The sequence below is a fragment of the Camelus ferus genome, chromosome 6, assembly GCF_009834535.1.
Source record: "Camelus ferus isolate YT-003-E chromosome 6, BCGSAC_Cfer_1.0, whole genome shotgun sequence".
Taxonomy (NCBI): Eukaryota; Metazoa; Chordata; class Mammalia; order Artiodactyla; family Camelidae; genus Camelus; species Camelus ferus.
Genome location: NC_045701.1, coordinates 67,106,503 through 67,132,322, shown reverse-complemented (window position 1 = coordinate 67,132,322; position 25,820 = coordinate 67,106,503). Strand labels below are relative to the sequence as shown.

The 25,820-nt window shown below is 48.9% G+C and overlaps 1 protein-coding gene across 1 annotated transcript in view; it reads left to right on the top strand.

Annotated features, from left to right (window-relative positions):
* The window catches only part of MAP3K9 (mitogen-activated protein kinase kinase kinase 9), a 76,843-nt gene extending 63,827 nt beyond the window's left edge, over positions 1–13,016 (top strand). The window contains exons 9-12 of the mRNA XM_006184066.3: positions 266–334; positions 1,748–1,860; positions 2,823–3,626; positions 4,744–13,016. Coding sequence (XP_006184128.2) covers positions 266–334; positions 1,748–1,860; positions 2,823–3,626; positions 4,744–5,228 — 1,471 coding nt within the window. The 3' untranslated portion in view covers positions 5,229–13,016. The remainder of the gene's footprint in view (positions 1–265; positions 335–1,747; positions 1,861–2,822; positions 3,627–4,743) is intronic.
* The last annotated feature ends 12,804 nt before the right edge of the window (positions 13,017–25,820 follow it).

Below are 25,820 nucleotides of genomic sequence, written 5' to 3'. Positions count from 1 at the left end.
ACTGTCTGTAGACAGCTTGGATCCCCTGTAATTAAGCTGTGGCTGCCCAGGGATGTTTGTCCCACAGGTTGGGAGGTCCTGGGCCCGTAGCAGGGCCATCTTGTTAAGATTCCTTCATGGTGTGGGCTTTGCCAAGGGGACCAAGGCGGAGGGGAGGGGTGGCTGGCGACGTAGTTGGAGCCCAGCCTCAAGGATTCTCGCGTGGGAGAGGCTGAGTTGCATGTACCCACTGTTGCCTGCTACTGATTCTTTTTATTCATTGAAGATCCCCTCAGAGACGCGAGAAAGCTAATGGTTTAAGTACCCCATCAGAATCGCCACATTTCCACTTGGGGTGAGTCTAATCATCTTCACCCCTTTGTCACGTGTACTGGTGATAGTCCTCCTTCCATTTCCTCTTTTTCACAGCACATCCTGTAGAGCCAAGCCTCATTATTGCCAGGGCCATGCTGATTTGTTTTTTTTGGAGCAGTACCATTGTGCACCTTGGGAAAATTCCTGTGTTGATCTGACTTTCCATTTCTTTGCTTCCCTGACCACTCCTATTGTCGGGGTTCTCGCGGTGCCCTTAGTTTTAGGGAGACAATTATCCTTTGGTCTTCAGCACTGGCTTTGACTTTGTTAATCTGGATTCCTCAAACCCAGAGCTGGACATGATGTTATAAGATTTTCAGTCTGAAGTCTCAGGCAGTGGGGTTTGGCAGCACGCTTATCTCTGGCTGTGTATTTTGGTTGAAAACACTGGTGGCTGGAATGCACTTTAATTTGTTGGTATTTCTGATGGCACTTGAAACAGATCTGAAGTCAGAGAGAAAGTTGGTCCTTCTCCCTCCCTTAAGATGGGCTGTGGAGAGTGAATGGGCTTTCGTTGGATGGCTCTCTCTAGCCCTAAAATGAGTGCCACCGCCGGTTCTAATCCTGGTGTCTCCAAGGCAGTCAAAGCCCACAGATTCCTCATTCCTCCCTCTTTATTGTTCTTCAGGGAAAAGACCAGTGCTTCTGGGCCTCTGATTCCCCTCTCCTATAAGAGAGTTGGTAGGGTGCCCAGTCTGTGTCCTTGGCTTGCTGTTGTGAGCTGATTACAGGGATCTGAAAGCGAGCTCCTGTCCTTTTCCTCTCCATTCCCAGACAGACCGAGGGTCCAAGTCCAGCATTGTGTACTGCCCACATAGGTCTGTCCCAGAGTGCACTGGGTTGGTGCAGCTTTGTTGGTTGATTTTTTTTGTTTGTTTTTGAAAAGCTGATGGCTTTGAAAGTGGCCTAAGCATGCCATAAGCTGGGAAGGAGAAATTGAGAAGTGGTGTGAGCAGCGTGCCCAGCCCCTCTCCGCTAGCTCATTGCCCGGTGCTTGCCCTGCATTGCAGATCTCAGCATTGTAGTGTTTCTGATGTCACCAGTGTGTTGTATTCAGCGTCTGTGGATTGATTGCTTGTCCTTTGAGTTGGACTTAGGCAAGACCCTGGCTGGTGCTGGCAGTCCTCTTGCCAGCCTCCCAGCAGGTCTGTCCACAGCTCCGTAGCAGCATGTGAAGGGTGGGTCATGTCATCGCTTTTCTCTCCCTAGAGCATGTGCACTTTTTTTTAATGACGCAGGTAGCCTGGGTGAGGCTTGTTGCCTGTACCCCAGGGTTCTTGGGCTTTGGCGTAATTAAGCAGTCAGGGAGAGGCATATCCAGGGGTCCATGGAGCTGAGGGTGGAGTCGAGGTAGTAACCAGTTCTGACAGTTTCCTCATTTCCTCTCATTCAGCCTCAAGTCCCTGGTAGATGGATACAAACAGTGGTCGTCCAGTGCCCCCAACCTGGGGAAGGGCCCTAGGAGTAGTCCAGCCCTACCAGGGTTCACCAGCCTTATGGAGATGGGTAAGCATTGCCTTTGTCTTGACTCTCTCCCTGTTCCCTAGAAATTCTTGACTAAGCTTCTAGGACTCTTTAAGGACCCCTAGTACTACTTCAGGGAGGTTGTTTCCTCTTTCCCTCGAGCCCTGGTCCCCCACCCTGTTCCCTCTCAGTTTACTCTACTCACATTCCATTAAGTCTTCCCAGATCACAACTCCTGCCACGGAAGCTGTCCTTGGCCTCCTGTCCCAAGGGGCTGGATGTAGCCTCCTTAGGGCAGTGCAGAAGAGGGAGGCCTGGAAACAGGCAGTTCCCTTTCCTGGGTCTGTTTTCCAAGTATTTTAATGTAGGGAATCTGCAAAATTGGAGATGGTGATAGAAGACAACGTCACATCACTCAGTCTTCCTTCAGGGAAGCTTTTCCAGGGTTGCCCGGTGATTACTAAATGGGGCAGGCTTTCTCCAGGCTCCTCCCCCTCGTATAGTACTCTTCTCTTTAGCATTCCAAGGTCATAATCGGTCAGTCCGTAGAGGAGATTGGCCTTCACCCATGCAGGGGATTCTAATCCTTTGCAGGAGACCAGCCTTAAGACAAGTCTGTAGGCCATCACTCTAGAAATCCAAGGTCCCTTCCAAATTCAAGTTGTAAAATAATTAGGGATCTTTCTGTTCTAGGACACTCATACCATACCTCTCCAGTTGAGGGTCCCTGTGACAAGTAGCAAATTAGCAGATCCCCTTTTCTGCAGTTAGGAGAACGGGCTCTGGGATGGAGCGTGATTTTCCCATGTTGGTCACGGTCGAGTATGGAAGAGTGAAGTCCTGTTGGTTCAATGCCCTGTTCCTTTTCTTGTGCCTTAGACCATTCAACCTCTGCATCCCTGACCCTAAGCCAGGGGGCCTAGGGTTGGGGAGAACAGCCAGATTCTTACTCTTACTCATCATTCCCACTTCCTGTTTCCCCTCCACTCCTCTTACCCTCACAGAGGACGAGGACAGTGAAGGCCCACGGTGTGGGGAGAGTCGTCTGCAGCAGTCACCCAACCAGTCCTACCTCTGTATCCCATTCCCTCGCGGGGAGGATGGGGATGGCCCCTCCAGCGATGGCGTCCACGAGGAGCCCACCCCAGTCAACTCAGCCTCCAGTACCCCTCAGCTGACGCCAACCAACAGCCTCAAGCGGGGCAGCCCCCATCACCGCCGCTGTGAGGTGGCTCTGCTTGGCTGTGGGGCAGTCCTCGCAGCCACAGGCCTCGGCTTTGACCTGCTGGAAGCTGGCAAGTGCCAGCTGCTGCCGCCGGAGGAGACAGAGCCTCCGGCCCGGGAGGAGAAGAAGAGGCGCGAGGGTCTATTCCAGAGAGCCAGCCGTCCTCGTCGGAGCACCAGCCCCCCATCCCGGAAGCTCTTCAAGAAGGAAGAGCCCATGCTGTTGCTAGGAGACCCCTCTGCCTCCCTCACGCTGCTATCTCTCTCCTCCATCTCCGAGTGCAACTCGACCCGCTCCCTGCTGCGATCCGACAGCGATGAGATTGTGGTGTACGAGATGCCCGTCAGCCCGCTGGAGGCCCTGCCCCCGAGCCCCTGCACCCGCAACCCTCTGGTCAACGTGCGAGTGGAGCGCTTCAAGCGAGACCCTAACCAGTCCCTGACCCCCACCCACTTCACCCTCACGGCCCCCGCACAGCCCAGCGCTCACCGGCGGACTCCTTCCGATGGGGCCCTCAAGCCCGCGGCCCCTCCAGCCAGCAGGAGCCCCTCCAGCAATGGGCTGAGCCCCAGTCCCGGAGCAGGTGAGACCTGTCCTCCACCTCCTCCCTCTTTCTCTGCTTCGAGCCTTCCCCGGGAGTGGGAAGTAAACTCCACTTCTCCTCCGACTCAGCCAATCAAGGCAGACTGCTCTGGCCTGTGGGAGGTGGCCAACTCCTCTGCGTCGGGGCCCCCTGCCCAGGGGTTCTTCCAGGAGGAGGGAAAGAAGACAGGCAGGTTCTGGGAAGAATCCACACCAGAACTCCGGTGGGATCCCAGGCCCTGGGTCAGGGAGTGCATGGAGCAGTGTTTTCAGGTTGCAGCAAGGGCAGGAGTGCCGCCGTTTGTTCCCTGAAGAGGGAACCACAGTTACCTGCACGTGGGAGGGTATTTCCTGCCACGTAGCCCGGCTCTCACCTCTCATTACAGCTTGAGTGCAGACACACTCACAAGCAAGCTTCCGCCCGGGCAGCACACCCTCCATCACTCATCCCTTACTCCCTCGTGACTCAGACCTGGAGATGTGTCCAGACAACCAGCGCCTGTGCGCCTCTGCGCATGCGTGCCTTCTCCGTCCACCGTCGGAGTCACTGGCATAAGCGCATCCTGGGTCTTCCCCGCCACCTTCCCTTGTCCCCTAGAAGACCTCAGTCTGACTTAGAAACCGCCTCAATTCCGGTAGGAGAGAGCATGGCAGTAGCCTTTCAGAGAGAGTTGAGTGCGTATGACAGTTGTATTTTACCAGTCAGCTCACCCCTCCACTCTGTAGACTTTTGGTTGCAACCAGGTAGGTGACCTCTTTGGGAAAAAGAGACCCCTAGAGTACTGGTCTTTAGATTCCTGATACCTAGCTTTGCTCTTGTCATGCGTTTATTAAATGGATGAACTGTGAGTGAACAGACATTTCCTTCATTGTTTCATCACCAATACGACCCCCATGTGTCCCATTATTACCAGAATCAGGGATCGTGGCCTTGTTGACCATTTTAGCCCTAGTGCTTCCCAACACACTGCATGCACATAGTGGGTGCTCCTTGAATGGTGGTTGTCCATGTTACCCCAAGTGAATAGGGCTGTGGCAAGGCGGGAAGGATGCAGTGTATATCTGGCCCAGAAATGTGGGCCATCACCTGATGCCTCTCCCTTTGTCTCTTTGATCAGGAATGTTGAAAACCCCCAGCCCCAGCCGAGACCCAGGTGAATTTCCCCGCCTCCCTGACCCCAACGTGGTCTTCCCACCAACCCCAAGGCGCTGGAACACACAGCAGGACTCTACCTTGGAGAGACCCAAGACCCTGGAGTTTCTGCCTCGGCCACGCCCTTCTGCCAACCGGCAACGGCTGGACCCATGGTGGTTTGTGTCCCCCAGCCATGCCCGTAGCGCCTCCCCGGCCAACAGCTCCAGCACGGAGACGCCCAGCAACCTGGACTCTTGCTTTGCCAGCAGCAGCAGCACCGTGGAGGAACGACCTGGGCTGCCAGCCCTGGTCCCATTCCAGGCGGGGCCGCTGCCCCCCGCCGAGCGGACGCTCCTGGACCTGGATGCAGAGGGCCAGAGCCAGGACAGCACCGTGCCGCTGTGCAGGGCAGAACTGAACACACACAGGCCGGCCCCTTATGAGATCCAGCAAGAGTTCTGGTCTTAGCATGAAAAGGTTTGGGGGTGGGTGGAGTGGGGGAAACAGGAGGAGAAGGGGGAGCTGGCTGGCACAGCCCTCCCTCAGAATGGGACCCCCTGAGCTCCAGCCCTACTTCTTGCACTGAGAATGCACTTTGAAGATGGAAGGGGTGGAAGCAGGGCCCTTCTTCCCGTGTCCACCAGAGGGGCTGTGGCCGTCAGCTCTGGCTGTGTAGGGGAGGGAGGGGTGCGTGCATGTCCCCCCACCCCTCCTCAGTCTTCCTTGCCTTCAGGGTGACCCTGCAGAGTCACTCAGCCGAATCTGTCTGCTGCTCCTCCTCTGCCCCCCGGGGTCCCTCTGTTAGCCCTGAGTTCAGCCTTCCCAAACACCAGTGTTGGATGCTCTGTGGTTGACTTTGCTCCTCTTCCGCATTCCTCCCTGACACTCACGACTCAGAATCTCGTTGGCGTGAGATGCGCGCTCCTCCACGTCCTGAGCCCTTTGGTGCCAGCTGGGGACTGAAGGCAAGCTGCCCAGTGTCGGGCACAGGAATTGATGGAGGTGGGACCACCTGCCTGCACTTCCAGGAGCCCCACTTAATTATTTGAGCCTACGTTCAGTGGTCAGGGGTCATGGACCTGCCTCCGTGAGAGCTGGGGGAAGGGAGGGAGTTAGGAAATACAGTCGAGTTGCAGTAAAGAGGGTAACAGAGTCTGTCTGTCCTCATTCCTTTTGTAAACATTCAAATAAGGGCAGAAACCAGCACATGTTGACAGCACTCTTCTCCTACCTGGGCCCCGGACATGGTCAGACCAGGTTCTGATACAAACACACGCTCATCCCAGGAAGAGTTCCTAGGGAGACTCTGGTGCCAGTTCTGAAGCCCGAGATAGTTCCTTTGTTTGTCCCTTTTGTCGTCTAATCTGTGTGTGTTTTTCCTTTCCCTTGAGCTTTCCTTCTGTCCCTGGAATGAGTGGACGCGGGGTTGTGTGTGTGGTTGGGAGACATCTCTGTACTGCACCAGGACAGCATGTGGGCTTGGGTCCTGGGCACTGGGAGCTGGGCCTGTGGCAAATCCTCATCCAGTCATCCATTCTGTGATGCCTTTGAAGTAAAATGGAGCCATCAGTAGAACCTTCCGTAAATGGGCATGGTGAGGTGATGATGTGTGTAAGAGGCCCAGTGAGCCCGATGTGCAGTGACCTTCAAGTCCCAAGCACTGGAGACCAACCAAGGCCTCTTGTCTCTGTGCACGGACAGCCCCCCGTGCTGGGCTCTGGACCATGAGCTGGGGTAGAAAGGACAACAGAGACCCACCCCGACTTTTCTGAAATTTGTTTCCTTAACTAGAAGGTTAAGCTTCTTCTGGAGCATTCTCACGTGTCTTTGCTGTTCCTCTTACCTGGAGCCGCCTGTGTCGAGTGTGACCAGTTGTCTTCATGTGGGAGTAACAACTTGCCTGGGAGTCAAGCCCCTCTCCCAAAGCCGCTCGCCCTGTCGCTGCACTGTCCTTCATCCTGGAATATTTCTCTGGAGGCGCTGGAGGCCCCCCTTCAGGTTCCTTGCGTTTGCTGCCTGGATGCCAGGACAGGAGAGGTGACACTGGTGTGGGGGGTGGGGTGGATTTGGTCCCTCTTCTCTCTGTGACTCTGATAGATGCCCTGCCCTGAGGATGACCCAAGGAGTGACCGTGGTTTTCAAGTTGTTCCTGGTTTTACGAGCCCACTGGCAGGCACTTTGGCTCGAGGGCCCCACCTCGTCTCGGGAAGGGAGGCACTGTTGGTTTTGTTGCCCAGGGTTTTGTTATTGAATCTCATCTCTCTCTGTCTCGCTGTTCAGCAAAGACAGTAGGTAAGAGGTGTTTCCCCCCATCCCCCATTCTTCGGCTGGAAGGATAGGAAGTCTGAATCCAATCAGCAGTCCTGGCCAATCAAGGGGCTTCTTCATTTCTGAAGGGGAGAGGGACATGATCTGTTCTGTGCCCTTCCCTGGGACTCTCCTTAGCCCCAGGGCCTAAGCCACCGACATGTCTGTAGACCCTGGGCCCCACTGAACGGCCCTCTGGTGGACGCAGCCTACAGTGTGATCCAGACCACACTGGCTCAGTGCTCTGTGGTGTGAGGCAGGGGAACCCCTGCTCACTTTCTCCTTTTGGTCATTTTGTTAGATTGCAGCCAGCTGTCTTGGAAGTGGTAGTGTCGCTGATGTGGTGTAACCTGAGTAATGGCTACTTGCTGTTGAGTGAGAGGTTACACCCAGTTCTTCCTCATCCATATTTGCGGAAGAGATGGAAATGCTGGGACTCTGCTAAGGATGGAATTTACCTGCAAGAGGCAGAAGCAGAGTTATTCTGAAGATTCTTCTGTGGGCTTCCATGAAGATGGAGGAGTTACCATCTCTCAGCTCCTTCAGACCAAGTCTCCAAGGGGCCCCTGCCTGCCACACTCTCTCCCTGTCGGGCAAGGCTAGGGTGGGGTGAGGATCCTACATAATGACAGGTTTGGGTTGCTTTCCGTACATTCATCTTCCCTCACCTCCAGGATCGTGGGCAGGGTCAGACCTTGGAGCGAGGGTCCAGCCTCTGCAGCGATGTGAGCTGGTATTCCCTCCCCTTTCCTCAGACGCTTTCCCACCGCCCTTGGCCGGTGCTCCCTACATGGAAGATGGTGGTAGGAAACAGAGACTGCCCTCTGCCCCTTCTCCTTGGCTCCCTCAGCTCCTCCCACTGATTCTACATAGGGCGATCCTCTGTCCTTGGGGATCCAGGACACTGCCAGGGGCTGAGTAGATGTCCCAGTTATCTTCGTATGTTACATCTAGGAGGTTTTGACGGATGCTCTTAGCATCATATCCTTCAGTATCCCTGAAAGTCTGATGATGATGATGATGGTGGTGGTGGTGGTACCTCACATTTGGATGGCTCAGAATAGTGCTCACCTCTCCTCCTGACCTTTACAAAATTACATCGTCTTCCTCCTGCATTTGATATACTTGCTGGTAGACAAGGGATATGCTTAAAGTTGAAGATTCGAGTGAAGAGAAATGGAAAAGCTGCCTGGACTGATTGCTGAGTTGGTACCAGGCTCTGAGACCTGAACAGATTGGCTCTATTCTCCACTCTGCTTTTGGTGTTTGACCTCAGGCTAGTCTCTTAGCCCCTCTCAGATTTCCTCCTTGTAAAAGCGACCATCACCTGCTTCCCTCACAAGGGCAAGAGAGTGTGTATCAGAGCAGGTCTGTGAAGCCTGTGGCTCCCTGCCAGCGACTAGGATGAACTGCTGAAGTTAACAGTGTGGTTCTCACCACCTTTGCCTCTGGGCGGTTTGCCTACTATTTCTTCCTTAGGCTTGTGGAAGAGGGGTGCTGTGCAGTTGGCTTAGCATGACTAATGGGGGCTACGGGCAGGCACATGCTCTTCTGCTGCATTTATGTAGCACCTGGTGTTTACAAGCATCCTTCCTAACTCCCCCACTTAACTAGTCAGGCTGAACATCCCTACCGTTAATGTCTTACAAAGGAGGGAATGGGAGGTGGGGAGCTGGAAGCAGCATCACAGTGACAGTCTGGGGGTCTGTCATTTCTTGGAGTCATTCCCAGAGTCTGATTTGTTTAGAGACTGGAATCACACCAGTGCCTGGAAGAGTCTTTGGAAGGGGGTCTGCTGGCCCTTGAGACATGTCATGGTGTGGGGTTCCTCACAAGGACCCCCTTTCCCTCAGACTGCAGTTGCTCAGGGACACAACAAATACCCCAAGGGCACCTAGGCCTGACTTTGTGTTAACACTCTTGTCCACAGCCCTCCCCCCCATTAGAGGCTCCTTCCCCCCACCCTCCCCATGAGGGGGGAGACATACTCCTAACTCTTCAAATCACAGGGCAACTGATCCTGAAGATTGGGTGGCTGTGAATGGTACACTTCAGGGTTGAAAGATCCATCCACAGGCTCCTCCTGAATACAGAACCTTGACTTTCCCGCATGTGTTTCATGAAGCCTGTGCCTTTGACTCAGGTGTGTGAGGGCCCCATTGGGCAGGTCAGACGCACCATTGCCTCTTGAAGGATTTGGGGGGAGAAGCAGGTGCTGCCACTTCTGTAGTGCCAGGCTTTTCCTGAGGGCTGTGCCAGACACTGGAACAGGGTCAAGGAGAGAGCAGCCCACAGCACCTTGTACGTGACCGTGGCAGCATGAGTGGCTGGAATCTGGTGATCTGAGCTGCCCACCTACTAGCTGTGTGAGGTTGCAGGCATCGCTCCCCCTGTCTGGACCTCTGAGCCCAACAACCGTGAACTGAGGATGATGCAACTTTCCCCACCGGAAACATGAAGACTTTCTAGCTTGAAACGTGTGGTCCTGGGGCCCCAGGTCCCGCACTGATAAGCCTCCCTTTGCTAGATTGCTTCTGTCTGTGGATAAATGTGTGCGTGTGGTTGGGGTCAGAAACAGTCGAATGTTGGTGGTTTCATATGGTTTGACCTGCTGGATCCCCTGCCTCTCTCCTAGGGTTCAGGCCTGAGATGACGTCAAGCTGCAGTTACTGTGAGGAGCACAGTCCCACATCTCTCCTGTTGAACAGGTGGTTGTTATCTTAGGTAAGGAATTCAGATTAGTAAAAATCCACATGGGAAGGGGAAACCCACTGCTACTTCCGGGGAGTCCTCAGTCCTGGGCTTTTCCCCGGCCCGGCCGCCTGGGTGCTCACCACCTTAGGCAGTTGGCTTTGAAGGCAGGCGGTGGAAACTGGAGTCCTGGCTGATTAAGGCAATTAACGAGGCTTGGGGGTCTACTTAGGCTGACCCAGCCCTGGGCTTCTGCTTGGCTGTGCAGGCAACGTGAGCCTCTCACCCACTTCTCAGACTTAGTATTTTCCATTTGTCCTGATGTGCTATTGACAGGCCCCACCCCCTGCTTCGTCCATTTCTGGTCTTGGGTCTGGAAGCACCTGGCCTCCCTAGGCTGCTGGGCGAGCCCCGCCTGATTTGTTCTTCCGAAGGTTAGGCTGCTCCTTGGTCTGGAGCCAGTAAGACTGGTCCTTCCTGATTCTTTCTGGCTGTGATTCCCTGCATCCCCTGCCTTTGGCCTTGTTTTGGGTCTTTTGTTCCTAACTGCAGCTAGAAATAGAGAAGAGCCTCGGGGCCCAGATGGTTTCCAGAGCCGAGAGCTTTTCCACGCCTCTCTTTGTTTCTCTTGGAAACAGACTTGCCTTTCCCCTGACCCAGTCTCCCTCCTGATGGGTCTGACCCACCCTCCCTACAAACACCCACAGCCCAGTCTTACTACACTGATTGGCAGGCATGGATCTGACAACTGGATAAATGTATCAGGATGACACGTGGAGTACAGTTCCTGAGGTTCAGAGACAAGCCTTTGCTGTTGGGATGAGTGGGGTGGACATCCAGGAAATCTGAACCCAGAGGTCAGACTGGTTTAACCACAGCAGTCCTGGCGGATGCTGGCCCCTGTGGGTATGGCAGTCTGCTGTACACTTCCTGAAGTCCAAGACCAAGTTTCAGAAGGAGTATGTTGCCCACGTTCCTAAAATCCTTCACCCCTTTGCATCTGCTTTGACAGATCCTGACTTTATTTAAAGTTTGGATATTGTATTCATCATGGATTTTTCATTAATTTAAATTTTTAAATATATTGTATTGAAATGTGATTTATCTTGATAACTGAGTTTTTTGGGTGCCCCTCGCCCCTGCCTTGAATTTTACATGGAAGGTGAGTGCCTCACTCACTTTATCCTCGCCTCAGCCCGGCCTGCCCCTCACCCTGATCTGTGAGCAAGTGCAGGCAGAGTTGTGAGGTGGATTTAGGGTTTTTTTCTGGTTGCCCTTCCCATAGGTCCTGAGTCAGGTGGTAGGTAGCTCTCTGGAAGTGTTTGCATTTAAATAGGAATGTGTTGACCCGACAATAGTGGGACACCTAGGACAGTTTTTGGCCTTGGACCTGTGACTGGGGTGACTTTTTCTTGGTGTCCTCTAGCTTTCTTTCTGCCTCTGAAACCCTGTAACCACTTGGAGGGGTGTATGTGCTGTAAGGGAAAGGGAAGTGATTACAGTGGAGAGGATGCTTTAGAGTCTCATCTGAAACCTCCTTGGGACATCTCTGAATTTCCAGAGAAGCAAATAAATCATTCTGCCTCCAATCATTCTGCCTCCCAGTTTCAGGAAGGACTGAAGAGGACGGAAGCATTCTGACTCCCTTGCATGCCCAGGGCAGCTTCGCTAGCGCTGTGCCTGGCCCTCAGTGACCTTCATAATACCGGTCACATCACCTCCATCAGTAACCCTTTGTATCCTTTTCGCTATCATTATGATGCTCTGTCGTCTTTATTTTACTTTCATCTTTTCTCTTTACCTCCAGTCCCAGAAGCCTCACTGGCTAGGGTTCTTTTCTTCATCACTCTCAGAATGGGGTGTGGGTTTATCCTGCCCTGGGAATGGGGGCTGACAATAAATTATATGAAAGCGTTCCATTTCTCCTACAGGGGAGGTGCCGTCCTAGACATTTACATTCTTTTCTCATCTTTTTTTAGACTCTCCGTCATCCTAGGGGGTGGGGTGGGGGTGAGGGGTATTACCTTCATCTGAGGATGTGGAAACGGTCTCAGATGGTTACGTGACACGCCCAAGGTGACGCGGCTAGGAGGTGGCGTTGCTGATCTGCTTAGCTCCAGAGCTGCCTCTCATTTTCCTCTGAGTGTATTTTAGGCCACTGTTTAGAAGCTTTGGGATAAAATCAGCCTAGCTTTGGTCCACTGAGGCTTTGAGGTGGCTCTTTGTCCAAGGATGAGTTGTCCTACGGCTAACCCATCATCTGCCTTTGTGACTGGAGGCTCCCAGCGGACTGGCAGCTGCCCCAGGGCTCAGCCAGCTGCCTCTCTGCCTGGCTGCTTCCTGTGCCACCATTTCCCCCATGATTGTTCAGGGACCTGTCCCACGTGAGAGCTGAACATGTCAATTCTGTAGCTCTTCTCCCAGGACCACCGAAGACCTGTGGGTCTCTCCACTCTGTTTCCAGCCCACAGCTGCCCCATTACTGCTCTTTGCCACAGCTTCAACCCATGTCCCTCCCAGTCTCGAGTTAGGAAGCCTCGGTTGTAGCTTCTCTGTGGGAACTTGAAATTGGGCTTTTGTCTTTTTATTGTATCGAGCCATATGCCCTTGGTATCCAGTTGTAGCAAAGAAGGGAGGTGATGATCTTGTCAACTTTCTCCTCTAATCTTTCTCACTACCCACCCTAAACACACACACGTGCATGCACACGCGCACTCATGCTTATACTCACAGACGCATGCACACACACTCACACAGATTTAGTCTGAGACTGTATCAGTATCTTCTAGAAGGTTAAGGAAAGGAGCCGGAGGTGGGTTTTACTTAATTCGCAGAAAAGATTTCTTTGGGATTTTCCTCCCCTTTAGAGCCTTTGAGTCTAGGTAAAGTGAAGTTCACACACATGCTGGTTTTGTTCCTCAGTAATTAGCCACGAGTTTCCCTCCCTAGGCCTTCCCTGCTCCCGTGTCTTGTCCACGTGTGCTGACCTCATGTCCTTGAATTCCCATTTTGCTTTGGGATTTAAGTTATTGTAATTTGTCAACAATATTTAAAAATAGGAAAGTCCTGAAGGAAACTTATCAGGGTCTTTGGCTTTTTTTTTTTTTTTTCAAGGTACTGTAAATTGTTCACTAGGGACGCCAAGCAGGCTTGGTTCAATGGCTAAACCTCTTATCGTATTACAGTGTAATGCTGATCTCAGCCTGGTCTCACCACCAGAGCACATACAGACTTGAATAAAACTGTTATAACAATGATTTCTGGTTTGCTGTGGTGCTTTGTAGACTTGTCCTTTCCCCTCTTTTCTTTGTAATTATACAAGATGTCAAGTAACGGTTTCTAGGGAGTTTCCATATGTAGGGATAAGATAACTGGAGAGAGGGTTGGATATGATGCAGGAAAGAAAAGGTGGTGGGGTGCCTCCCTGAAGGTCCTAGAGCCTGGACCACAGGGGCCTTTGTGAAGCATAGCTCTGACCGGCAGGAGGGTCAGTCTCTTCTCACAACTGACTTTCCCTCAGGTCATGGATTCTGGCTTTCAGAGCGCCCAGCAGGTGTGTGCTGTCTCTCACTCCCTGTCCATATCCACCATGACATTCCTGGTGAAGCTGTGAATGCCGCTAAGAGGACAAAGGCACATGGAGTTGTACACTTGTGGACAAGATTTGCCAGCCTGTGAGCCCTGGGTTCCTCGTGGTCTTGATACTCTAAATGGCGCTTGCCAGCTGTGTGACCGTGGGCCAGCCACTTAATCTCTCTGGGTCTCTTCTGGAGCGAGCTGATCACAAAGCAGCCTTTGTGCTCTCACTTTCCATGAGTGTGTTGGATGGGGATGACGGTGAAAGCGGACAGAGGAATCTTGTTTGGCGCCATTCTTTATTACTTTCGTCCACTATGTCATCAGTCAGCTGCATGTGGAAAAGTGGCTTCTGCAACTTCTGTATTGACCCCCTCAAGCTTTAATGCCGTGACCTTTCACTCCCTCCATTCCCCTTAGCCTCTTCCTCTGCAAACCAGGGAGAAGGGGGGGGGGGTGGCTGAATGCTTAGACAGTGAGGAGAGAGATGACCTTGTACTGAACTTCAGAGTAGCACTGACCAGGGCCACCTAACCTTTGTAAGGCTGACTGGAGAAGATGCCATGAGAGGCATATATGTATATATATAAACTGCTCCGTGTTTCTGCAAAGCAGTTTGGCCATATGGCATTAATTTTGTAACAAGGGCCCGGAAAGTTCATCCAGTAATAACTGGCTGTAACGTGCCAAGCCTCTCTCTGAGACTTGACCTGCATTATCTCATTGACAACATCTCAACATCCTTAAGAGTAGAGCCCATTCTCTCCATTTTACACCGAGAAGAGTGAAGATCAGAGTCAACTAGCAGGAGCAAGGCCACAGAACTATCAAAGTGCAGCTGGGACTTCTCCGATTCCAGCATCTGCACTCACATCCTAAGAATGAGTCAGATGCAAAGACTTGTTTACCATTCACCCCGACACTATTTGCAGGAGGGTTCTCTTGACTACAAATGATCCAAACAAGATTTTAGGAGGTCTACCTGTGAACGAAAAATACTGCAAACCATATCAGTAAACAAAGAATGCTGAAGCCATCAAGTCATCAATGGCTGCCATCAGCCCCCAACCCCAGTGAAGACAAGCCTGCAGCCCAGCCTCTGCAGCCACTCACAATGGTGCACTCTGAGGGGACTCAGAATAAGAAAAGGACAGGATACTAGATAGCTAGGTGCTTGTCAAAGGAATGAATTCAACGAGCCCAAATGTTTGCTTCTTCCCATGCACAGAAAAGCACTAAATTCTTCAACTTGAGATATCTGGTTTTCTTTAGTTAACAAGTAATCTTTTAATGTTCAGACTACCTGATCTTTATTGTAAAGCTCCTATATATCCTAGCTCCTCCCCTACCTCTTCAGAGCAGTCCCTCAGAGGGATCTCTTAGAGGCTGTCATCCTGGGCTGACTCCTCAGAATTGTCCACCAAATAAAACATAACTCTCAACTTGTAGGTTGTGCATTTATTTCAGTCGACAACCTCTACCCTCCTCAGTCAACATGAGAGCATGAAGCCTCTCTTTACAGATTAGAAACAGTCTAAATGCTTGGCAACAGGGAGTTACTTAAACTTTGCATCTTTCTTTGCAAGGCATTTGTCTATTTATTTAGCACCCCACCTTTTTTTCTAATGGAGGTACTGGGGATTGAACCCAGGACCTCATGCGTGTTAAACATGTACTCTACCTCTGAGCTATTACCACCCACCACCCCACACACATTTATCAAATTTCTTCTATGTGCCAGGTGCCAGCTGGACACGAGATTTACAGCTTGTTCAGGGAGAGCCCTGTTCTCCAAGAGTTTATGGTCTGCTGGGAGAGATTGAGATATATAGAACTCTGTTTAATGTGGTCAGTGCTGTGATGGTGGATTGATGTTAGCCTGAGCTGGGGCTTCAGAGACTTCATGACTCAACATGTGAGTTGAGTCCTAGGGACGGAGGAGCACAAAGGCTCAAAGACATGAGATGACTTCCTCTCACACCAAGCAGCACATGTCTGTCTCTTCCTTGTGTGAAAGTGACCCCTGGTGATGCTTCACTGTTGCTTCCTCTCTCTGGTTTTATGATACAACCATATGTGATGCTATGTAGCCATTAAAATTAGATCGTTCAAGAATAAGTAAGGAAATAGGAAACTATTCAAAAGTTAAAAGGTGGGATACAAAAAATTTCAAGAATAACTTGATTCCAATTATATACAGAAAATATATTTCCTTTCCTTTCCATCTTTTTAAGAATTACACACCTGATAGGCATAAAAAAGATGGAAAGACAGTTACTGATTTCTTTATGGATAGGTATTATGGATGATCTAAAAATGTTCTTTACTCTTTTAAGAGTTTCTTTTTTAAACAATGAATATGTGTTACTTTTACAGTCAGCCAAACAATGGTGAATACAGTAGTTTGGGGGTCCTTTCTCATACCAGGTCTCTCTGCAGATGTTCCAGAGGCCACTTGCTTCAAGGCTGCCCCCTTTGTCCCAAGCAATACAGCAAGGGGACTCCAGAAGCCCTGCTCTTGGAAGGTAGGTTGGGGGCCAGAGCCAGCTTCCTGGTCCTACTGGAATCTCTTCCTTACCCCTTTCCTCATCTCTTCCTTGCATTGAGAGATGCTGTTGGAATGGTGAGCCCCCTGTATGATGCACGCAGAACCTGGTGAGGATACATGTACGTAGAAAATTCTAAGAGAAGAGGTACATGGAGGGCTCCTAGAGGGCAGAGCTGGTTGGGAATGTCAGGTCCTGGGCAGGCATGCAATGCACTACAACACATGCAAACACCCCTCCCTGTAAGAGGCTGGGCTGGGCCTAGGTTCACCACACCCTGTTCACTTGACTATGGAATGTGCTTCATTTGAGGCTGGGATGGATGTGCTAATCCTCTGAGCCCTCCCGTCCCCACCCGGTCTGGTCCGACCAGCTCCAGTTGGAGAACTGTTTTGGCAGAGAGGGTGGGTGTCTGCTGCTGGGCCCTGCCCCTCCTCTCAGATGCTGGTCACACTGCAGCCACTCAATCAGGAGGGCCTCCTGTGCCATCTCAGTGGTGGACACTGGAGACCTCTTTGTGATAAGGGGGGAAAGGGAAAGGTTGGGAAGGAAGATCAGCCCTGGAAAATATGCTTGTGGAACACAGGTCTGATCATGTTACACCCCAACGTCTGCAGGAAAAGATCCACATTCCTTAACATGGCCTTAAGGGCCCTTCATGATTGGTCCCTAATCTATCTTCCCAATCTCTTACCACAATTTCCCTGCCCCTGTTGCTGCAAAACCAGCCTCTGTATCCACAAAAGCCAGATTGAGACTCGGAGGCAGAGTTTTGGGAGAATCAGAAAGGAATCACTTTATTCCTTTGCCAGGCAAAGGGGAGTCACAGCAGGCTAGTGCCTTAGAGACTTTGAATCCGTCTTGGGGTTGGGATCTTGAGGTTATAGAAAAACTGGATGGAACAGAGAAGGTGATACAATCAGGGTTTTACAGGGTGCTGCGTTCCTCTTAACCTCAATGAATCTTCCTGGCATCCCGGAGGAACTCCGGATAGGTCTGTCCATTCTTCTGAGATCTTTCAGCCCACGACCTCCTTCCTGGAGCATAGCCTCTGGGTTAAAGCTATTCTTGGTATATAAGAATGTATAGGGAAGGGAGAGGGTAAAGGGGGAAAGTTTGGGGGCTGTTTAGCACAGAAAACAAGGGAGGAAAAGAGCGAGTTGCAGGATGTCTTAGTCAGAATGAATCAGAAACAGTTTTAACATCAGGGAGTTAGTTTGTTTCCTACCCTTCTCCCCCAGCCCTTCCCCACACCTAAGACTGTACCCCTCCCTGTTTCCTGTAAGGCTTGATCTTCCAGGAACAGAGCCCTCCTGCTTGAAGACAATTATCTTTGTCATGAGCAGACGCTCTGCTTCATACCCAGGTGTCGAAGCTGTCACCTAATTAAGCAGTTGACAAATTAACTGGTCAAATTTGGGTTGGGGGTCGGAGGAAGGCAAGGGAGAATTGGGCGAGAGAAAGAGGGAAAGAGGAGAAAGGAATATAGACCAGATTCTGCCCCCAGATGGTCACAGTCTCCTTGGTGAGACCAAATATGCCAGGATACACTGATGGGGCTTACAAAGTGACTCCTACAGACAAAGGCAGTCTGTCCTGAGGACCATGGCAAGCGAGGGGAGGCCAGTTAAAGAAATGCTGACTCCCACCTTGTTCTGTGCTGTACCCAACCTGAAAAGAGAATAATCGTCCCTGTGATAAATACATACTGAGGACCTACTCTGGTCTGGGATGCAGGAGAACTGGCAAATTCCAGTTCTGTTTGGAGCCAGGCAGGTCAATGAGTGATGCATTTTTATGACAAAAAGATGCAGTAGAGGAGGGGCTCTGACAAATGAGAGCTGCTGCCCATCTAAAGGCATCCATTAAAAAAAAACAAAACATGTAAATGTTAACACGTCCCCTCTGTGTTTTAAACCCCTGAGAGTGCATGAGACAGAGTGGCTGCTCCCGTTTTGGAGTTTACCATCTAGTGGGAAAATCAGGTGAGGCAACAGACAGTCGAGGCACTATGGGAATATGTATACTGTTTCTCTCTCTATATATATATGGAGAGGGAGAGGGAGAAATGGGGTCGCAGGGAGGGAGAGGGAGGCAGGGAGAGAGAATGAGAGGTGGGAACTGATGTCTAAATTGAGACCTGAAAGATGAGTACGGCTGAAATAGTGATTTGGATGGTGAAGGTAAGAGATAAAGGGGATTCTTGTCCTCTGCCAGGTTGCTTATCTTGCATTCCTCGTCTCAGGGGTACTTTGTTCTTGTATCTTTCTTTATCATAGTGTTAAGGTTAGGTGATAACTGGGAGAGAAAATAAAAGACACATTTTAGACTAGGGGGAGGTGGAGTGGGTGCTTCCAGCTGGGTTCCCACCTGGCTCTTCAGTCTGTGCCCCCCCACCCCACCCCAGGGTGGGGAAAGAGTCTGTCTCTAAGGAGACTCTCTATGAGGAATCCGAAAAGGGTGCAGGCAATGGGAATAACATATGGGGTGAGGGGTTAAGGAGATGGGCTCTGGGCATGGAGGTCTTTTTCTTGACCATATTTCTGAGCAAATGGTATTAATGACCAATTATAACTGGCCCCTCTCTCCTTCCTCCTGCAGCCCATAGGGTAATGGTGTGGTCCATAGGTCCCTGAGGGTCTGTGAGATCAAAACTATTTTTCCAATAATATTAAACTGTTGTTTGCCTTTTTGCTGTGTTGCTATCTGCACCAGGGGCTCAAAACAATAACGGGTAAAATTCCTGGCACTTTAGCACATGCCATGGTAGCGATCCCAAACTGGACTGAACTCTCTGTATTCTTCACCACCATGCACTTACAGTAACAGAGGGGCCAGTTTCACCTAAGAACATCCTTCATAAAATGGTAAACATTACTAACTTAATGACATTTTGACCCATGAGGTCACCTTTTTACATTCTGCATGGTGAAATACGAAGTTCACATAAATCACATCTGATGCCCACGGAAGTACAAGGTTTGTCTGGAGGGAAAGCACATATGTAATTGTTTCCTAGCAAACTAGCTGCGTTGTTTTTGTTTTTGTTTTTTTTTTTATCTTCTCCCCCATCAACCCCCACCCCACACACCTTAATGGAGGTACTGGGGATTGAACCATGTGCTCTACCACTGAGGTATCCCCCCACCACCAGCTGCTTTTTGTTTTTATAGGACACCATTTTTACTCAAGAGAATCTTTGTCCAGCAAACTATGGCTATTTGGCCTTGAGTATTTGGCAGATACATTCTCGAAAATAAAAGTGAGACCGTTAGTTCAAGGAAAACAACTGACGGTATTTGTTCTGAATGATAAAATTCAAACTTTGAAGGAGAAAGTAGGGCTTTGGAAAACTTGAGTCTGTCATGAGCTTGACAGTCTGCCAATACTTAAAAGATTTTTCTGATGAATTTGGTAGGAATATTGAGTGTGACTATTTTATATCCTATAGTGAAATGTGTCAACATTTAGAAGTTCTGCATAATTCAGTGGACTAATATTTTCCATATAACAATGAATGAAGTAACAAAAATCAAGCATTTATTGATTTATAATCATTTTACAATGTTGTGTCAAATTCCAGTGTTCAGCACAATTTTTCAGTTATTCATGGACATATACACACTCATTGTCACATTTTTTTCTCTGTGAGTTATCATAACATTTTGTGTATATTTCCCTGTGCTATACAGTGTAGTCTATTCTACAATTTTGAAATCCCAGTCTATCCCTTCCCACCCTCCACCCCCCTGGTAACCACAAGTCTGTATTCTCTGTCTGTGAGTCTATTTCTGTCCTTTATTTATGCTTTGTTTTTGTTTGTTTGTTTGTTTTTGTTTTTGTTTTTTAGATTCCACATATGAGCGATCTCATATGGTATTTTTCTTTCTCTTTCTGGCTTACTTCACTTAGAATGACATTCTCCAGGAGCATCCATGTTGCTGCAAATGGCATTATGTTGTCGGTTTTTATGGCTGAGTAGTATTCCACTGTATAAATATACCACATCTTCTTTAGCCAGTCACCTGTTGATGGACATTTAGGCTGTTTCCATGTTTTGGCTATTGTAAATAGTGCTGCTATGAACATTGGGGTGCAGGTGTCATCCTGAAGTAGATTTCCTTCTGGATACAAGCCCAGGAGTGGGATTCCTGGGTCATATGTTAAGTCTATTCCTAGTCTTTTGAGGAATCTCCACACTGTTTTCCATAGTGGCTGCACCAAACTACATTCCCACCAGCAGTGTAGGAGGGTTCCCCTTTCTCCACAGCCTCTCCAGCATTTGTCATTTGTGGATTTTTGAATGACGGCCATTCTGACTGGTGTGAGGTGATACCTCATTGTAGTTTTGATTTGCATTTCTCTGATAATTAGTGATATTGAGCATTTTTTCATGTGCTTTTTGATCATTTGTATGTCTTCCTTGGAGAATTGCTTATTTAGGTCTTCTGCCCATTTTTGAATTGGGTTGTTTATTTTTTTCTTATTGAGTCATATGAGCTGCTTTTATATTCTGGAGATCAAGCCTTTGTCGGTTTCACTTGCAAAAATTTTCTCCCATTCCGTAGGTTTTCTTCTTGTTTTATTTCTGGTTTCCTTTGCTGTGCAGAAGCTTGTAAGTTTCATTAGGTCCCATTTGTTTATTCTTGCTTTTATTTCTTCTAGGAGAAAATTTTTGAGATGTATGTCAGATAATGTTTTGCCTATGTTTTCCTCTAGGAGGTTTATTGTATCTTGTCTTATGTTTAAGTCTTTAATCCATTTTGAGTTGATTTTTGTATATGGTGTAAGGGAGTGTTCTAGCTTCATTGTTTTACATGCTGCTGTCCAGTTTTCCCAACACCATTTGCTGAAGAGACTGTCTTTATTCCAATGTATATTCTTGCCTCCTTTGTCAAAGATGAGTTGACCAAAAGTTTGTGGGTTCATTTCTGGGCTCTCTATTCTGTTCCAAAAAATCAAGCATTTAAAAATCCACTCCAAGCCCAAGATAGACCAATGGATTCTAATACAGCCTAGTATATAAAGTTCATGGATGTGGTTTCAGATTCCACATTCCAACTAACCTTTAAGGAACTATAACTTGTTGAGTTTCGGTATAGTATCAAAGAAGAATACCCACAATTATCTGAAAACCTATTAAAATAAGCCTCTCTCTTCCAACAACATATCTGTGTGAGGCCAGATTTTCTTTGTATTTTTCAACCAAAACAAGATGCTGAAACAGACTGAACACAGAAGCAGATGTGAGAACTTGGTTGCCTTTTATTAAGCCAGACGTTAAAGAGACGTGCAGAAATGTAAAATAATGACTCCCTTTTCATAGAATTTTTTGAAAATATGGTTATTTTTCATTAAAATATATTATTTATGTTTAAATTTTAAAGTTTATTATTGTTATTTTTAAAGGAGTTAATAAATTGAAATTTTTGAGTTTTTTTTTTCCCCAAAACTATAGATAGAATGCACATATGTACACAGGCACTCTGGAGGCTTCAATAATTTCTAAAAGTACTAGAGAATTTGAGTGACCACCAGATGGCGCTGGTGAGAATAAAAAGCAAATTTTGTCAGAAAATCAAAGTGGGATTTGCAACAGTGCGTTTTATGGTATGAGATTTCCTAACAGCAGTGTATTTGTGGACTCCATAGGAAGAAAGTGACAGACCCAGGACTTAATCAGTGGGTTTTCACAATCTAAATTAGTTAGGCAGATTTATGCCAAGTAATATGTTGGACTTTTTTTTTTTTAACTTCCTCTAACAAAAGCCAAGCACATTCCTTGGAGAAGCTCCCTGCAGCCTCGGAAACTAAGCAGATTAAACTGAAAGAGCTCAGTCTTTTCCATTTTGTGTTGCTAATAAAATAACATTAATCTCTGGGGTTTAGGAGTGAAATTTAGGCAGATCCATTCCAGTAAGGATTGCATTGTAGTCCTCACAGCCTGCAGCTCCTTCCCACAGGAAGCCCTGAGTGGGGGAGGAGGTAATTAGGTTGGGAGTTACTGGGAGCGGGGTGGGGGGGGTAATGGAGAGAAGGTCACCTTTGAGAGAGTTAGCTGGCCTCTGGATGACAACATAGTACAAATGTCTGGGCTTTGTGTGAGGAACTGTAAATGGGCGTTTGGAAAATTTGAAGCCAAATTTATTTTTCCTTCAAGAGCAGCCTCAGATAGCTGACAAAGGACAGAATTCTCTTCCAGAGGTTAAATGCTTATCGGCAATGCTCTTTTAAAGGTCACCAATGAAAGGAACTGGAGTGTGAACTGGGGGCTGGCTCTCTGAACGGGTTTATGAGTTGCCAGAGAAGTGGGTGTAATGTGTATCACCCCTCCCTCCCCTCTAGGCTGGGGGTTTCTGGGAGGCCTCCTCTGATATTTATTCATTCATTCACTCGTTCAGAAACATCATTAGGGACCTACCATCCATGCACTAGGCCCTGTGCAGGGTGCTGGGGCTACAGTCGAGCCTGAAATGGACATGGCTCCTACCCTCCGGGACTTGTTTGAAAAACAAAAAGTTAATACTGAAGATATCTGGACATCTTCATGCTACCATCCACCACAGGCTTTTAAAAATATTTCATATCCACTAAGCTTATTCTCTAGTAAAATCATCAGTACAACTGGCCGAGTTGAATGGAAGATTTTCCACATGAAGATGCGGGTGGGCAGGATACTGCAGGGGGCTCAGAAACAGTAGGAGGCTGTGTGGTCATGACTGCCCTTCCTCCCCCCCTTCCTCCCTCCTTTTCTGTCCTTCTTTCCACAGATATTTATTGAGCATCTTCTAAGTGATAGGTGCTAAGGCAACAAAGCTGAACAGGACATTCTTGGTCTCTAACCTGGTGGCGCATACACATATGAAAACAAAAACAAAAACATATTGACAGACTGTGGTCAGTGATGTGAAGGACAATGGGGGTGGGAACCAACTTTAGATACAGATGGTCAGGGAAGGCCTCTCTGAGGAAATGGATTTAAGCCAAGATGTCTCAACCTCGGCATCATTGATATTTTAGGCCAGACATATCTTTGTTTTTTGTTTTTGTTTTTGTTTTTGTTTTTAAATTTTTTAAATTGAACTATAGTCAGTTTACAATGTTGTATCAATTTCGGATGTATAGCATGATGTTTCGGTCATACGTATACATTTGTATGTTTGTTTTCATATTCTTTTTATTATAGGTTACTACAGAATATTGAATATAGTTCCCTGTGCTATGCAGAATAAACTTGCTCAGACACTTCTTAATGATGGTGACTGTCCTGCACGTTGTGGAATGTTTGGCAGCGTCCCTGGTCTCTGCCCGCTAGATGCCAGTAGCACCCTCTGCCCCCATTTGTGACAACCAAAGAATGACTCCAGACAATGTCAAGTGTCCCTTGGGACCAAAATTACTCCGGACTGAGAACCACTGATTTTAAGCTGAGAAAGATGAGGAGCCCATCAAGAGAGGATTGCACTGGGGGTCTTCTAGGCTGCAGAAAGGAATTTGGACTGTAGTCTAAGTAGAACGAAATCAATGCTTTCAATCATGGTTGCCAACATCTATGAATTTGGCAAAGACCCTTCAGGCTGTGGAGCAGAGGGTGAATCCGTTGGAGAAACAAAGTCAGCTGTCAACAGAGGCCATTGCCCAGGCAGTGATGGCAGCCGGCCCTGGAGGTGAAGGAAAGGACAGGAATGGCTGCCATTTTTGAAGTAGAACCCCCAGGTCTTGCTGATGGATTTGATGCAGAGATGCCATCCCCAAGTGTACCCCATGGGGCCTCCTTTGCTCCCTGGTGAAGTGGCAGCATTTACTGGGGCAGGAGTGGGGTGGGAGGGTGGGGGTGTGTTAAACTTCAAGCCTGACCAAGTCACTGCTGGTTAGGAGCTCTCGTGAGAATATGTATTTGGGGCTAACATTTGGGTGGGACGATGTCTGGAGGTGAGTGTGCCAGGTTCAGGGTTCTCTGTCCCCTGTGATTCTGGCTAATGGTGAGCGTCTCTTAGGCACTGATTTCCACTCCTAAACCTGGAAAGTCAGAAAAAGCAGAGCTGATTAATGCATGGAGGCTCATTGAGGCTGGATGCTCAAGTCTCACTTTCAACTCCCAAAGCCAGTGATGATGCAGTCAGCATCCCCAACTCAGTCCAGGAATCTTGTTTTCCTTAATTGGGAAAAATGGAAGCACAGTGACCTGGGAGCTCAGGCTGGGAGTCAGCAAGGCTGTTGTTTGAACGGCACCTGACTGTGGGCCTCTTGTCTGAAGTCGGAGAGTGACGGACAGGCATTAGGGCAACAGGGCACTGAGGCTGTTTGTGCGAAAAGCCTTAAGTGTTACCAGGGTAGTGGGGGAATAGCAGGACCAAATTCTAACAAAATACTAGGGGGCAACGAAGGCCTGTTTGTTAGTTTGTTTTTAATTGCATGGAACATGGTTGCCAGGATTTCAAATTGCCGTGCTTTAGGTATGTAATTAAGCAAGAGGGCTTGGTTGGCACCAGCGGGAATGCCAAGTTGTTGATGCCGCTTATGATCTTCTGATACTAAAACGCAGGGGCTGAGTGTGTGTGTGTCCCTCCCCTCCTTGTATGGTATGCTTGTATGCTTTTCCCCTGGGCCTCCAAGCTCCACGTGAAAATGACCAGCCCCACCTCATGTGTTCTGTTTAAGCACCTGGGTGAAGACCCCATCTAGGTCTCAGTCTGTCCTGTGGCAAATAATGAAGGGGTTTCTGGATCAGACACAAAGATGGATCATTTTAGCCCAATCATGAGCCATCCCAGCCATTAAAAATGCCCCCGTGCAATTTCTTCTGCTGCTTAACATCACAGAGTTTTCGAGCTGAATGCGAACTTGGCAATGGTCTTCTCATTTTGTATATGAGAAATCTGAGGGCCAAGGTCGTGCAAGGACATCCTCAAGATGGCTCAGCTGATGGGTGGTCTCAGGAAATGCCCAGGACTGAAAACCTGGCCCCAGGGTCCTCTCTGGCGCAACCCTGACACCCCTCCTGTAGTTCTTAGCTGTCTCTTCTTCCCCAAACTCTGTGCCTGCCCCAACCTTCTCCAGTGTGAATTCCCACCCTCTTGAAACGCTGTTATTCTCTCAAGCCTTTCTGCCTGAAGTATGGCGGCCCTGCCACGGATGCTTCATGGAGAGAGAAGAGGAAGTTCATAGCCCAGGTTCTGAAATGCTTTGTGAAATAGTAGGAGATAGTTCACTTTTCAAGTCACAAGGGAACCATTTCACCTTGGCAAAGGCGACTTACCTAGTGGACCGTAATGGCCTGGAAGAGTGCCTGCCCCTCCCCAAAGTGAGCAATTTCCTCCCTTCAGCTCTGCCGGCACAGGCCCATTACATCATAAAGACACTGTGTGTTTACCTGGCAATTACCTGGAGTGGGAGCCAGGCCTTTCATGAGATCTTCTTTGATCCTTCCTAGCAATACCCTCAGATGTGCGGAGGGTGGGGACAGACAGAGGTCCTCTTCCAGAGGGATGAAAAGGAAGGCACACAGAGGGTCCTGAGAGTGACCAGAAGTCAGGACCGGGCCTCCGGACCTCCAGGCCACCCCTCCTGCATGCTACCTACTGGGACCTTGCTGCTAGTGCAGCAGAGAGAGGATTTGAAAGAGTCCCAGTTTCCCCTTCTGGGGCCTGGCCAGGGGAGGAGTTTTGTGGGTGCTCCTTGTTGCAGGTGGATAAAGGAGAAACAGCTAAGGCTTTTGGGGATTGAAAAGCATTTGTACTCATTAAAAGTGACCATGTCCTGGAGGTCTTGGATGGCCTGATTTCATGTATTCTGTCCTAGCCTCTTGATGAGTTCATGTAAGTACCAAAATGGATATTCTCATTTTTGGTTCTGAGGACAGAGACGTTATTCTTACATGGAAATGGATTTCTTCACCCTCTTCCTGGTATCTGACTTTGAACCACACAAAGAACAGAAC